Raw genomic sequence first — 15285 nt, 5'->3', positions numbered from 1 at the left:
ACCGCATCGCATGGAAGTCTAGGGGCTAGTTGCACTACTGGGGAGTAAGTTCATCTTCTGGGTACTAAAATGGGGACCAGGAGCTGCTATTGCTTCCCCAGTTTATTGGGAACTACCACAAACGCGACACCTAGTGCGGGGTAACAACGCTCGCAAACGCATGTGGCTGAATGCGGTTGCACCCCCTTGTTTGAACAATGCCACGTTTTGCACAATTCCTCAGACAGGACGAGACGAGAGATAGTAGAAGCTGTTTACATCGGGAAATCTCATAAGTGTATAAGCTCTGAATCACTGGCAATCACCTTGAATTAACTTGGGAAGGCACGCAAGAGTTCGCAGGGGGTGGCGTCAAAGAGTGTGTAATTGAGGAACGTGTTCATTAAACTGTTGGAAGTGAGTGATCCTGGCTTGTCTGTTCCCCTTCGTCGTCTCCGGTACTCTGAGGTATGAATCAGTCTTATCCCTTAACGTGGCCATCATAATTTGTGGAACAAGTTATGGGGTTTCTTGGTAGTGGCACGTTGGTCAGAAAGGTGGCGCTGTGTAGAAAATGTGATAATGAAGATAGGTAACTTCAGGTTGCGAGACAACAATGATCATGAGGGACGCCACAGTGGTCGTTCAGCGGCACAAATTTGTGTAGTGTATACGTCAGTGAACAATGCACTAACAGTTCTAGGTGAACGAAAGATTACGTCAACAGTTTGTCAACTTTGCATCAAAAGCCACTTCACTGACACATCCTTCACTGTCATTCTCCATACTCGGACGTTCCTACACAAAATAGTGTAATGTCTTATTTTATTATTTTTAACCTCGTCGTACTGTGTTGATGTTTAGTGCGTGGATTTTTGATTCGCTATTCTGCTGGAACTATGCGTACTTGGGTGTGTGTGCCAGATACCGTTAACATCCTGTTTACAGCCTTTGTTAGATCATAGTCCTGAACTGAACACATCCAATATGAATGCATATTTCAAATTCGTTCATTTCTTTCTCGCCCCGCAGCAACAAGGCAGCGCTCACTCAGACCAAGACGAGGAACTGAACGACATCCAAGTGCGGCTACCAAACCGGACGCCTCCTCTAGAACCACAGCCGCACCACCCTCCGCCGGGGCCATCACCGCCTCAGCACCACATCGTCACCATGACGCGCTCCAGTCTCAACAATCCCGCACCGTTGGTGACGACAATGACGTCATCAATCCCCGGTGGTGCATCGATGGCCGTTACCACGGCTGTGGTTAACTTTCCCGCGCCCAGCATTGGCCAATCGTCCGATGGGGCCGCTGAGTCTGGCGGAACCGCTGCCGGTGGGTGCTGTCCGTCGTCGACGACATCCACAACGGCATCGGCAGCAGTAGGCGGGTCTGCTGTGGGAGGGGTTCGCATTTCGACTCTGTGATGATGAAAGGTTACCCTAGAAATGCTTTTTTCAATTTGATAAGGAAATACCGCCCAACAAGGTCTCGTCACCTGCCGCGAGATGTCGCTCTCTTCCTTTGAGAAGGAATGTCGTCTAATGACCTTAGCTCAACACACAAATGTTTCCCTACGACGTACAAAGCAACGCTACGCGATCGTTACACACAATGTTGTTTCGTAGCCTCGTTTATTCTCGCCTCCAACGCTCTTACGCGAGAACTGCAATTTCTTGGTGATATTTCCAGAGTTCGGTGCAGCCCACTCAGCGGGATCACGACGTGAGGGCTAGTTTGCTTGCCTTTAAACGATGAAACGCGAAATTGCCAGACACCGGCCACGGTTTCCCAAGCTTGCGTGTTGTACGATTTAGCCCAATGTACAATAGATAGTCATACTGACGCTTGGCGTACTTAATGTCATCAGTTGTTCTGAGGCATAGCTAACTCGGTGATTCACTCGCTGATTCGCTGTGATAACTGGATTGTAGCTAGTCGTTTAGGTGAAACAGTATACACTGCAGCAGGCAAAAAAGAACACACACTTACGAAGGAGATACAATACAGATGCGCTAACATTTCAACAGTAGGTTGATAGGGCCTCACGTGACTCGGATAACTAACCGTGGTGAACCGTGGCCGCGTGAAGCCTTTCGTGCACGATATCAGCTTCGTCTCGAGTACAATCTTTAGACGCAGAAGGAAAACGGTACATCTCACAGAAGTAGCCACATCACTCAAGATGGGAGGCCAGCCGTTTCTGCGAGTGCCTGCATGCCCTGTCTGATCCCACTGAGTTTTAGGGCTAGCGTCGGACCGTCAGGCTTTCCGTCTATTGTATATGTCTGTTACTCAGGCCATTTATTCAAATATTCGCTCCTTCTATTTGTCGTTCACACAAGCTGCGAACACTTTTCGCACATTTATTTCGCGTGACACCAAAAACAGGCGTTTGCATGGAAGTGTATCGCTTGAGAACGAACCGACCACCACCAAACTCGCAATGCGGAGAAAAGGTAACCCGCACGCCCGGAGCTGGTGGCGCCATCTGTCGCATAGTCAGTGAAGCAGAGAGCCCTTTGCAGCGCTTCGCATTTTACTAGACTCGTTTTGCAAACCGTTTACAATACTTTACTCGCAGTGTATACTTTTTACCAAAATCGGCAGTTGACACACGAGCTGCACCCATCCCCAGTTGTAACGTGATGTGAGGGCCATCCAATACTATCGTTCAGGTTTCAGCTTAAACCGATGATTTATTTATAGGCTGGATGGTGCATTCTTCGCTTCTTCTTCAGGCAGATCTCTGAGATAACTGGAAGTAGTGTGCTACGTCCCCGTACGTGCCCCGTCCACGCCCCGCCCCGTACACGTCTCGGGTGCAGTCCATGTACGCAGACAGATAGACGTTGGAACACGACACGTCATAGAGTAGTACGGGTGACCGTTTGGTGGAAAGTAAGAGTCTCCAGGAAAGGAATCCTGTGGCATTGCCTTCAGGGGCGGATCTAAGATTTTTCCGAAGGGGGAGGGGGATCCGCTATGGACAAGTGCCAGGTGCATGCTGGGATTGGTCTATTGAACCCTATGTTTAAGTCTGGAATTGAGGGGGGGTCCGGACCCCTGGAACCCCCGCCCCTAGATCCGCGCCTGATTGCCTTGTAGTTTGCAGTGTAAAGTGTAGAGAATTCTTTGCGCACCATGATAGCCATTGTCGAGGAGCATTTCCGAAAAATAATAGAAAATAACGGGGGACGCAGGTTAGAGAAGGAGAAGAAGGCGCCATCGTGCTTTCTGTCAATTACCGAGTGCCGAGACACGACAACATCCTGGGCAGGCTACTCGACGGGCTGTCGGCAGTTTTTGTGCTGGTAGGTAGATGTGCCATCCAGCATTACAAACATCGTAAACGGTGATTTCGAATGAGCTCTTAGGTTTAACAGGCAGCGCAGTTTGGCCGTACTGCACACAGCAACTGCGCAGCAACTGGTGCGGGCGCTGTTACGTCCCACAACATCTCCTACACCTGACTCTTCTCTGTCAGACATTTTTCTGTGGTAACATTGTCCAGGTTGCGAGAATAGCTGGGTTATTGTGTTGGAGGAAAATTTAATATAACGTGGTAATGCATACAAGGTTATTATTAGTATTATTATTTTATTTATTTGTTTACTTTTCCGCGCAGAACTGCTCTCCATGAAGCTTACTTTCTGTCGTGCCATCTCGAATTCGTTCTCAAACGATACACACTTGACTTTTGATACACAACAATCGTCAAAATACAGCGGAAATTTCGCCCTCCCGAAACTACAAAAAAATACTGTCCAGGCAAAGAATGTTCCCCTGTCGCCACTCTTTCCAATCGCTCAGAAGCACAAAAGAATGTTCTGTCTCTCACTCTAGCTCTAACGAATCTCTTGCTCTCTGTCGCTATACGACCTTCTACGAAAGTGCGTGTGTGTGCGTGTGCGCTTGTGCATCACCAGCTACACCACCCACGTGCTTTTCTGATGAAGTAGAAGAAAAAGAAGCTTCGTTTTTGTGACGAACCTGACAAGCAGTCGCCGTTTCGTCGTCCAGCCACAAGTTTAAAAACAAGAAATGTCGCCGAAGAAAAACTGACAATGCAAAAAAAAAAAAAAAATGCCACTCCTCCACAAGACTGTTGTTGTTTCGCTGTGCAGGACTTGAGAGATATCGAGTTTTACGAAACAAAAAACTATTGAAGAAGAAAAAATATCTCCGTGCAACAAGGAAGTTTAAACAAAATGACACTTCTTTTTTTGGTTACGCATTGTTCTTCTTGACTCTCTCAAACTCTATCTCTCTATGTATGTCTACTTGATGTTTTATTGTTGTTGTTATCGTTATGATTTTTCTTCATCTCATGATGACTGTTTGCCACTGTCGTTGTTTACGATAGACATTTTCTCTAGCGATGTTGTTCTTAACATCGGGATGAATTTTCTGGTTTTGTTTTGCTTTTACTAGGATGACTGGTGTCCTGATATAGCCTATTGCAATTTGCGACTAGAAGTTAAGTGATGATGGATGTATTGGGACATCGTTCCGCGGTCAGGAGTAAAATTGCATGAAGCGCGGCCGTGTGCACGCAGACATAATCACTAATCGAGGCGTGTGAAAAATAGCGTCCAGCTTGAGGGCGTTATGGAGGGGGCTGTAGTCTGCTGCTAAAGAGTCATTGTCAGGTGCGAAAGTATAGTTTATTCTACTGTGCCTGTTGTACAAAGCGAGGGCGTAGATTTTTTTACATGTGAAACCGTATGGAAATCCACTAATCCGCTTGGGCTGAGTGCCCGGATGTTCTCTGAAGACAGGCGACGACTGTAGGTTTTTTTAGGTAGGTCGATGAAGGTTTTCCTTCAAGAAACAAAACATAAATAATGCGTCCCGTAAAGTGCAGATAAATATCCCGTTCATTGCGATGCTTCTTAACACCGTTGTTAAAAATCAGCGCGAATTTCCATCCATATAGCATGCAGCGATTATTCGTGGCTGTGTAGCTCGCATTTCTAGTGGTTGCTGTCAGCTCTCTCGTAAATTACGTTTATCACTCACTATTTACTTGTGCGAAATGTTAACGTTACTTTCTAAGTTGCTCAATTTATGAACAATATATACGGTGCTTTAGTATGGAAGCAGAATAAGACAAGCTGTATACAGCAACCTTACTAATTTAAAAATAGCTTCGAACTTGTTTTCGGAACGTTTAAATCTTTGTCGCGAATAATTTTGCTCACTAGAGGCGCAGTACAAGTACCGTACACTTGCTGTGGTGTTTGCAGTGCATGGAGCCCGTTATCACGTCAGACGGTAAGTAAAGACTAAGTCCAGCATCAAAACGATGTCCCACTACATCCACCCAGAATTCTTTCTACTGTTCCAAGGTGTTGAAATATGGGGTGATCTCGCACCTCCACTGTTACAGAGAGTCACACACACAGCGTATTGTATAGCATCAGCACAGCCCCCGAACTGTGCAATGGGCAGAGAGTTATGCCAAGTGTTTCTGTAGTTGACATCTTTTTTTTTAAAGAAATTTGAGGACGAAAATTTTTAGCGTCGGTGCTGGCACTTGCTGGTAGCTTCTAGCTGGTGTCCTTTACCCGCGTCCTCCACACGTTAAACCCTTCTGTAAAAAAGAATGCAAAGCATGAGAGAGCGTAGTTAACATGCTAAGAAAAAAAATTCATTCAGGTTGAGTGTACGCTGCGCTAACGTGCTGGTCGTTACAAACACACATACACACACAGAAAAAAAAAGTATGACACACTTGAACGCTTGAATGTCAATGGGGATATGTTCTACCTCTTACAGCGTCTTCGACATTTTGTTCGCACATCGTCCTAGTGTGTACTTGTTGCAAAATTAGTTCACAGACACGAGCCGTCGGTAATTGAGGCTTTAGCTTGTGAATATTCTAGAATAGCGTTTAGTGGAAGAAGTACAGAATGCAATACTACAAGAAGAAGCAACGATTTTTGTTTTGTAACAGGTAGAAAACGCGCTTTTATTGCTGTATTTTTTTATTATTTGCAACAAAGTTGACGGTTCCGACAGTAAATCATAATCCGGAGAATATTGAAGGGCGGTGTTTTAAAGGTACGGTAGAGCAGCGGACAGGTACAGTTTATGTTGACGGCCTTGATTAACAGCTTTGTTGCTTGTAAACCCGGCGCAACAAGGTACAAATGTGACAGAGAAGGCTTAATATTTTTAATTTGCTAGCAAGTAAAAGAGCTCAGGGCCCGTGTCTGGTGGCAAAGAATCCTCAATTCGTCCAGCAACGATAATCCATGTTGCCAACTGATTTACTGCCCCCACGGAGTAGAAAGAAGGAGACTGAACTCGACGAGAAACATCGCCTCTAATTGGCCGTACAATTTCCGACCGCCCCGCGGCCCACACACTCTTAAAAATGAACTTCACCACATAGCACGCTCCTAGCCAACCATCGTCCCGAATGACAACGTTTTCAACAAATCAGGGGCGAGAACGTTGTCATTCGGGATGATGGTTGGCTAAGAGCGCGCTATGTGGTGAAGTTCGGCAACTCTGCAGTGACAGCCCTAAATCTTAAATCTCGGCCGTCATCTTTCCTTCATCTGTTATCACACCATATCATCTCATCCTGGCTACAGTCGTGACGCAGCCCACATACGTGAGGCCAACAACCGCAAGCCGGTTTGTCACCACAACAACCACCACCGCCACCACATCATCATTTCTAAGAGTGCAGGTGCTCTGGGAGGCTGGATTCCGAAACTAGAAACTTTGACGGAGTGATATTAACAATCTCGTAGTGCTTGATTGTTGCACACACAAAAAATTTTAAAGTGTAAGCTAAACGGTACTTGAGCGCACAAGGAAGAACACGCGTGAGTTGCTTTTTTTTAAATATTTTTTTATCGTCGCTATTGACGGTTTTTAGCTCGAGCTGTCAAATTCCTTCAAAGTTTCGCAGTATCGCGCTATGTTCTCACGATCTGACATATAAAGTTCGCGTGATTTCACTAATTCCTGAGTATTACTGGTACGAGCTACGAAACACTGCATCGTCATTTTGATAGATAGCTAAGTTTTTCACGAATTACTCACGTAAGGCATTCTCCAACGCTTGACAAATTCAAACGCCGCGCATACGCAGTTTTGGCGTCATGAAACCTACGAAACCTTTGGCTACGGCGTCACATATCTAGTGTTGTCGTTAAATCTAACAATATATACACTCAGAACAACCAAAATAAAGCTGATGAAGGTTAACACTCCTGAGAATTTATAGCCTTAATTGATATCCAACAAGCGAAACACGCAGCGGTTGGAGAACGCTCCATTAGGAATTTGTCAGACATAATTACTGTACAGACTCATACCTACGCATTATATTAACATCACTGTCGAATCTAGACAAGATTGTGAGTTTTAGAGTCTAGACGATTTTTTTTTTTTGATAAGAACAAACGTTTCTTCTACTTCAGGTGCAAACTGACATACCCGGACACTTCAAATGCAAAAAATCACTCAATTCTTGCTTAAACACAGTTTAGTTGCACGCAGACAAACAGTAACTACTTTGCGTTCGATCAATAAACCAAAATATCGCCAAATTCTCGGTGTCTTGCCACATTCAAGCTTCGAATTACCAGCACAACACACAGATACACATTGTCAACAAACATAGGTTGATTTGACAGCGCTGCAGTAAAATGTGTCCTCCGTTGGCTAAAGCAATATCGAGAAGGAAATGCGGAAAAAATAAATGAGGTAGACTTGAGTGTACAACACGTGGATCTGAAATGTCAAATCTTTTTTATGTACCATTGTTTTGATGAAAACGTTCGCCAAATAATGCACGCACTTCCAAGGCAAAAGGTTTCTTTGGGATATGACCTCCCAGTGCACGCAAGCGCCGCGCCGCGGCCGGAAATTATGCGGCGAATTATAGGCCACCGCGTTTCGCTTGGAAAGAGGCGGAGATTGGACTCCTCCTTTCTACTCCGTGGCTGCTCCTGATGGCTACGTAGCCGACACGTAGCCAACGTTTGTTTTAGATCCATTGTTGTCCGCATGCAGCGTAGTGAAGTCCGCGCCCGGTGAATCTTCTGAGATTGCACTGCTGCTTTTCTTTAATCCAGTGTTAGCGCCGCGAAGCAACTGTGGCTATAAGCGGCGACTTCTACTGCTTTACAGTACCTTTAAAGACAGGGAACAACGTGCACACGTTGACATTAGAGTAAATGTGAATTCGAAAGTCAAAAACCGATGGAAGCTGTAAGAAGGCCGAACGCACATTTTTTTTTTTTTAGTTACCAAGTATATTTTTATGTCTTCAACTACTAATTGGTTATCTATTCGAGTTATTGATGTCCATACTATTTTGCTTTCATACGTGTGTTAAGGATGTGCTTACCACTCGTGGCAGTTCGCGTACGCCGCAATCGAAGTTACCATTTTTTGTTGAAAGAATCGCGATAAGTAGACGTTAACTTTTCGGACATAAGACACACAGCAAACATGTCACGTTTCCTCCGTGGAAACTTGTATAAATTACCAGTCCTGTAAATACGGTTGAGGCACCAAAAACAAACGTGCATAGGCAGTCTCATGATATGGTTGTGCGTTTACAACGAATCTTTCTAGAAGCAGTGTAATGATTCCATTTCAAACTAGACGGCGGATGAATGACGAAAGCATTAACGATCTGGACCGTTCAAACGACTTAGCATCCCCGAGGATGAAGTCAGACGTGCTGTACTTACCAAAATTTTCGAAATGCACTAGTCAGTAGGAATAATTAAAATGAGTGAGATTGATGTTGTGAAATCTTCTACTGAGAACTCTTCTTGGTCAATTCATTTTTACAGACGTAGGAATAGCAGAAATTGTTAGAAAAAAAAAGTGTTAGGAGGCTGCAAGATGCTGGAATTCATAAAAACAAAACACAACTAGATTTGACAGGCTGAAATTTTGTTCTTCAGTCATTATTCTCTCTCTCTCTCTCTTTCCTGTTTTGATTCCGTTCCTCTTTTGTTAGTGTGCTAGACGTGCAACAAAGGGACTTATGAGTACTTATTGACACAGGCAGTACTTTCTCAAGGGATGCTATCGAACTTATATGTAGCGGGTATCATTTACGAGCTTGTAACATATCGCAGTTACGTTAAGTGCGAAGTCAGTCATATCATCAAAAACTGGATGACCGAGATATCATTACGCATCAGCCGTAGAATGTTTTTTTTTTTGTGTTGTGCTTTGGGTTCGCCACCGCATGATAAGGCTCTACACATACAAAAGAACTGAAGGGATAAAAGGGGAACAGATAAAGAAGTGCAAGCAGTAGTCGAGGGGAACAATATTGCACAGCACATCAAATCCATTAAAAACAGTGAGTGTCGTAGCGGTTGGTAGTGTATTATAGGTGGATTAAACGTCGTCAAGATAAGAACACACAAAGAAAAACATGGGATGTAGTTGCTAACGCGTTTCAGAAACCATTATATGTTTTGACGTTAGTAACTTGGTGGAACGGCTATTGACAGTGATAATGGAATGGTTGTGAAGTTGTTCGTCTCTTCCCTCTTTTTTCTCTCTCTCTCTCTTCTATCATTCAAAGCAACCCCCTTATCTCTCATGTAAACTACAAACGGCCCCGCTGAAAATAATCGAGATCACGCACGTGCGATATCTTTGTTTAGTTTTTTGTTTTGTTTTGTTTTTTATTCGTTCGCCAAGAAACATTGAATGTGCATTGGACACTGTGAGAAATCAGTAAGGAAAAAAAAAGTAGGACACAGGAACAGGATACACACACATACACGAAATGGCACACTTCTTGATTTGTCCCCATTCGTTTTCATTGAACCCGCCGAGAAAAGAGACCCAGTGACTGGTACATGATCAAAGTTGCACAGTGAACTGGTAGTGTAATAAGAAATTTGTGACTTTTCAGCACTGATTTACCTTCATTGCAGCAAAGCAGGCTGTGCTTCGTTACATTTCTAGTTCTGTGCTCCTTCGAGGTGCTACCGGTATGTGAGACTCGATTAGTTACGCTGGCATTTTCTCAGTTTCATTTGAGTATATACAGTGTCCATGTAGAGTCTCAACACACCATATAGTTATGTGTCCTATAGGTCCCACCCCAAAGATGCTTGTGATATGTTCTTTTTTTATTTATATAGACATAAGTGATCCCGGCGATTGGTGAGTTCTAAGATGTTTAGACACTCATCTGTCTGTGTACATGTGTAAAATAACAGCTGTGGGTCTTCACCGTGTACTACGTTTGAAAGGAGGCGGAGGCAAAAAGCGTTGCCTTAAGGGTACCTTGAAGCAGCAGACAGGTAGTCTACGTTCACGGCGTAGATTTACAGCTTGAAAACCCCCACAACAGCCCCCACAACAGGTTATACAACAACAACTTTATTTCATGATGATGATGATGATTGGGGAGTTTCATAACAAGTTATACACGTGGAGACAACACTTCATACTTTTAATTTGCTAACAAAATTGCCGTAAAACGGCTCGGTGCGACGCAATGCCCCGAGGAATATACGGTTGGAAATAATGCCCCGTTCGTCTAGCAACAGTGATTCGTGTTCCCGACTGATTTGCTGCTTCTGAGGGCTACGTAGCCGACATGCAGCCAGCTCGTTTCGTTTTAGACCCAGTGTTGTCCGCATGCAGTAGTTTCGCAGCCGTACTTGACGAGCAATGCCACTCGCCACTGCCAATGGTGACCGCTTCGACACAATGTTGCCCGCAATTTTCAATTTTAAGTATCTAGAAAACGATCGGTGCAATATTGTGACGAAATTTGTGACGTACGAGTACGACTGCTCAGGCTATCGAATTGATAAAAGCTTTTTAGATTGAACCTCTACTGCTTCACCGTACCTTTAATTTTACGGAGAATGTTCGATGAAACAAAAAAAGCAAAAGGTGTACGTTTTCCATTTTAGGGATATGCAATGAACGGTGCTGCACGCGTGGGCGAGGCAAGAAAGAGAAGGTGGTGTCAAGAGTGTGAACTTCTTTTGCTCAATCCGCCATTTCTAGCCACACCATTTTTTCTCGTCTCAATGTATGCAACTGTGTGTAGCGTAAATGTGTGGCACGGCAAGTGTGGAGAGGGAAATTACATAATCGTACTGGTTGGTCGTTGACGCATGCGTCACCAAATGCTGGTCTTCATGTTGTTGTTTTTCTTCTCGGACATTTAGTTGTTTTCGTCAGCCGAACAAAAAGAAATTGGGCATTGGGGCATGATTGATTGACTGAAAGAAAAGGACACGAGGGCATAAATGGTAATTTCCCGTCGTCTGCTCCGTAATGTTGAGGCGCAAGCCGCTTTTCGTGTTTCTAACGTCGGTTTCAATTCTTGATAAGAGATGGAGTGACGTGGTTCTATGAAATAAGCTCTGATGGCAATAAAGAATCAGCTTTTGAAATAGATGTTCTTAAGCCTAACGTGGCGGCGTTTTCGAAGCAGACGACGGTAAATGAGATAGAACAAACGAAACTTGTCTAGCTGCGGCAGGAAAAGAAAATGTCGACATCGAGTACGGGGACGTACTGGGTTTGTGCTCAGAGATTTATCGTTTTCTATTTCGAAAAAAAAAAAAAAAGATTGGCCGCTACTTAATTGTCCATGTCTACGTGTGCGTCCGTGTGTTTAGCACATAGGCTTTGAGCAACTCAGCAGGTCTTGTCAGAAACATCATAATGGCGTTTGTGACGCAAAAATATAAATTTATGAGATTACAAAAAATCAGAAATTTCCCACAAAATCATAAAACGCCAAAGAAGCGTCCGTAGTATCCTAGCTAACTGGAATCCGCGCAAAAATTGAGCTTCAAAGCACCCTTTCTCCGTGCTACAAACACGCCGCTTCAAAATTTCTGCAATAAAAGCCCGAATTCTTACATAAGAATCTGTGCTTATGGTGCGACTTACGACTCAGATTTGAGAAAGGAAAAGTAAAGTCGTAATTACTGGTTAGTGCGAGCCCTCCTGCCGCACTACACACTACGGAGTTTTAGTACATCGTACCCTGTCGCCTTTGCGTACGTAAGGGATAGCGTGGTGGCTCTGCGCAATGCGCCAAGCTCTGTTAATGTATTGCGCGTGCGCAGAACAAACAACACTATACCTTCCGTACGCAAAGGCGACAGCGTACGATATGCTAAAACTCACTATTTAACACCGCCACAGAAAGGTACATAAACTTCCACTAGGACGCTCACCACTGGATGCCCATGTATACGCCACTGTGTCATGACTGTGTTCAACTGATGGACTGCATTCCTAGAAATCTTCGTGTAACATAAAAGAAACACCAAGAGTGATTATTTCTTTTTGCGCAAGCGTCGGTTGAGTAGAGTCTTTTGGTGGCCGAAACTCGTCGAATACCAGTGTAGATACTTTGTAGATGTAAATACGGCGAACACTTCGCAGATCCGTTCAAGGATCTTCGAGATCGCACTAAGAAAACGCTCCACTTGCGTACCTGTTACAGTTGTGATTCGATGTTAGCCTAGTATCCCCTAGACTTCCTCTGTGCATGTAGGTTTATTGCATCCACGTTGTGTTGTTAGATAGATGGGTACCTTCCGTTCACATTAGCGGTTTTGTAGTTGGCTGTTTACACGCGCGGGAAAGCTGAACCTCTAGAACTTGGTTTGAATTGAACTCGGATGATAAGGACCCGGTGGTTTTTGTCCTTCTCTGTGTTGTGACCGTTGTTGAATGTGTGGCGCCTATCGTGATGTTAATGGACCGGATGTTTCTTCACAGATATCATTCCTACTCTCCATATTCGGATAGTCGTAATGTTTCGAAGTAATTCCATTACTGGACAATAATCTTTGCGCATGAGCGAACTCATTTCGTAACATTGGATCCTGGATTTGATATTACGACGATGAGACTGAAGTTAAATGTAGCCAGCCAAAATTAATAGCGTTTTGCTGCGGGCAACGATAGAAAAATCGACTAAAATAGTTTCCTATTGATAGTGGTAATTACGTGTAATATTAAAACAAAACAAGAAGCTTGCCGTTCAGCGCGAAAGATTATTTTGTAAACAGAATTAACTTCTGAAATGAAAATCATTTAAGAGCATTCAGAATAATTACTCGATATTTCCTACAAAAGGGCGCGGTGCAGCATCTACGAACGTCAGCGAATAAGGGTCATTCAGAATTTTGCTTGTTCATTCACACTCTTAAAATAGGACTTCGTCACATAAGAAATTATACCGTTGTCACTCAGCATTTGTGAAACGTCACACGTTCTGCAAACATCGCGAATGGCGCGTCTTAGGCAGCGTCACTTGTACATATCCATCTGTAACTGCATGCTTCATGCACCAAGCTAGAGACTGCAATCAAACTTTTACTATACATATAGCATCACGAACTATGTAACTATGTAGAGTGCTCATTTCGTGCTCTATCTCTCAACAGTACAACCTTTCTTCGAGTACGTTTCGTGCCGAGGCTTTTCCACCTTGGTCACGTGTCCCTGCCATGTGAAAAAAAAAAAAAAAAAACTGCGGACGGCGTCCCCTTTTTGAATACTGGCCTTCTTCACACTTTCGCCAGCATTTGGTGGCGCAGGGTCACGAGAACCACCTCATCGAGTAGCGCATAGCCACTCGGTCCAGGCGTTTAGATGAAGGAACAACAATGGCGTCTGACCAGAGAGTGACGCCCTCAATGTTCGTCTCTCTGGTCTTTTCACAAAATAGTGGTGGCAAGTGCGTCCGAAGTAACGACATATTGGTCAGAAAAGTTGTAGCTGGCCATTTTGTAACCGGGTTATGCCTTCGAGCTCGTTAGAGGAAAGAAATGACGGTACTCTTCCAGTGCAGTGAGTCCACGCCCCGGAGAGCATGTATTACTTGCCAATCGCCGTTTTACTTTTAAGGACCCGTATTTCTGTTCTTTTTAAAGAGACACTGAATGTACAATGTCACTGTATGTAGTCTTCTATGTACATAAATCAGTCCCGACACATATGCAAAGAAAAGGAGACCGAAAAATGTGTAGGCATTTTTGCGGAAACCTGTTCTATAAATAGAGTTATCCACTCATGTATGTATAGCACATTATGAAAGAAATGAATGATGCTGAGACAAAAGATATGTGCTGACAAATCAAAATGTGGAGTAACTGACAGCACTGTTCCCTGTTGTTTTATTTCTTTTTTCTTTTTTTACTTTACCAGACTCGTCATCTGTTACACACTCATGTATGTACATAAAATGTTTCTGTTTCAAAGGAAAAAAAGTGTGCTTTGAAAACGAAATGCGGTACGGATGATCACATCAACTTCCGGTGTTACATAGTGTGTGCTGCCTGGCAACAATGTGCTCTAGGAAAAAAAAACAACTGACCTTGTGAGTAGAATGGTTCGAGCTCTCCTCACGTGACACTTGAAAGCGTGGTTTTACCAATAAAAAACTGTGTCGTCGATCTTGCATGCTATTGCAGGAAAGAAAGAAAAAATAAGGAACACGGAGGCTCCCTTGTTCTCTATTTTTACAAGTTTTTGTTATTTTATCGTTATTATTATTAAAGTACGCGACTAGATATCAGCTCTAAAACACATATTTATCCTCAAGCCTGTTTTTCATATTCTTTCCTCCAGAAGTTTTTTCAGGATAAATACACGTGACCTCTAAAAAAGTATCAAGAACATTTCTTGTTAACAGGTGATTTTTTTTTTTTTTCTGGTTCCATGTAAAGATTTGTTTCTTTTTACATAACACTTTCTTTTAAAAATCTCCAGTGAGCATTTAATAAACTGCCTACCTGACGCTTCTGGTGATTGTGAAGTTGGTACTAGAGGCCACCGAGGTCTTCTTTATGTGGGGCGTTCCCCTACTTCCAGAAAGAGAGAGAAACAGAAGAAAAACGAAAAAAAGACGCTATTCCATCTGTGAAGTCGACTATGAGGACTGTCGATTCGATGAGGGTGACGGACTACACTGCGTTTTTCTTGTTGTTGTTGTTGTTGTTGTTGTTTTTCTCTACTCTGTTGCTCAGCTGCCAGCAGATGAAGAGGTTGCAGCAACGTGAATTCTACGAGTCATGGCACATGAAATAATTGACACATTTTCAAATTGCAAATATCTTCTTCGATTTTCAAACTTCGCACTCATACGAATAGATGTCAACGATATCTATGCCACAAACATTGCGAATTTTAAGAAACTTGAGAAAAAAGCTATTCAACTTTATCGATTTTACAATGTACAATGTGGAAAACGCGTACCAGCATATTGAGAACTTTAAAATCAACTTTACATCGTGCATTTGCCGTCATTTGTC

The 15285-nt window shown here is 43.5% G+C and overlaps 1 protein-coding gene across 1 annotated transcript in view; it reads left to right on the top strand.

Moving 5' to 3' along the window:
- LOC135388330 (potassium voltage-gated channel protein Shal-like) overlaps positions 1-14432 on the top strand; it is a 447190-nt gene extending 432758 nt beyond the window's left edge. The window contains exon 5 of the mRNA XM_064617811.1: positions 1012-14432. Within this exon, the coding sequence (XP_064473881.1) occupies positions 1012-1410 (399 nt within the window). The 3' untranslated portion in view covers positions 1411-14432. The remainder of the gene's footprint in view (positions 1-1011) is intronic.
- The last annotated feature ends 853 nt before the right edge of the window (positions 14433-15285 follow it).

Source organism: Ornithodoros turicata, chromosome 3 (genome assembly GCF_037126465.1).
Source record: "Ornithodoros turicata isolate Travis chromosome 3, ASM3712646v1, whole genome shotgun sequence".
NCBI classification, from domain to species: domain Eukaryota; kingdom Metazoa; phylum Arthropoda; class Arachnida; order Ixodida; family Argasidae; genus Ornithodoros; species Ornithodoros turicata.
Note: the sequence above shows the minus strand (reverse complement) of the source record. Positions and strands in the feature narration are given on the sequence as shown.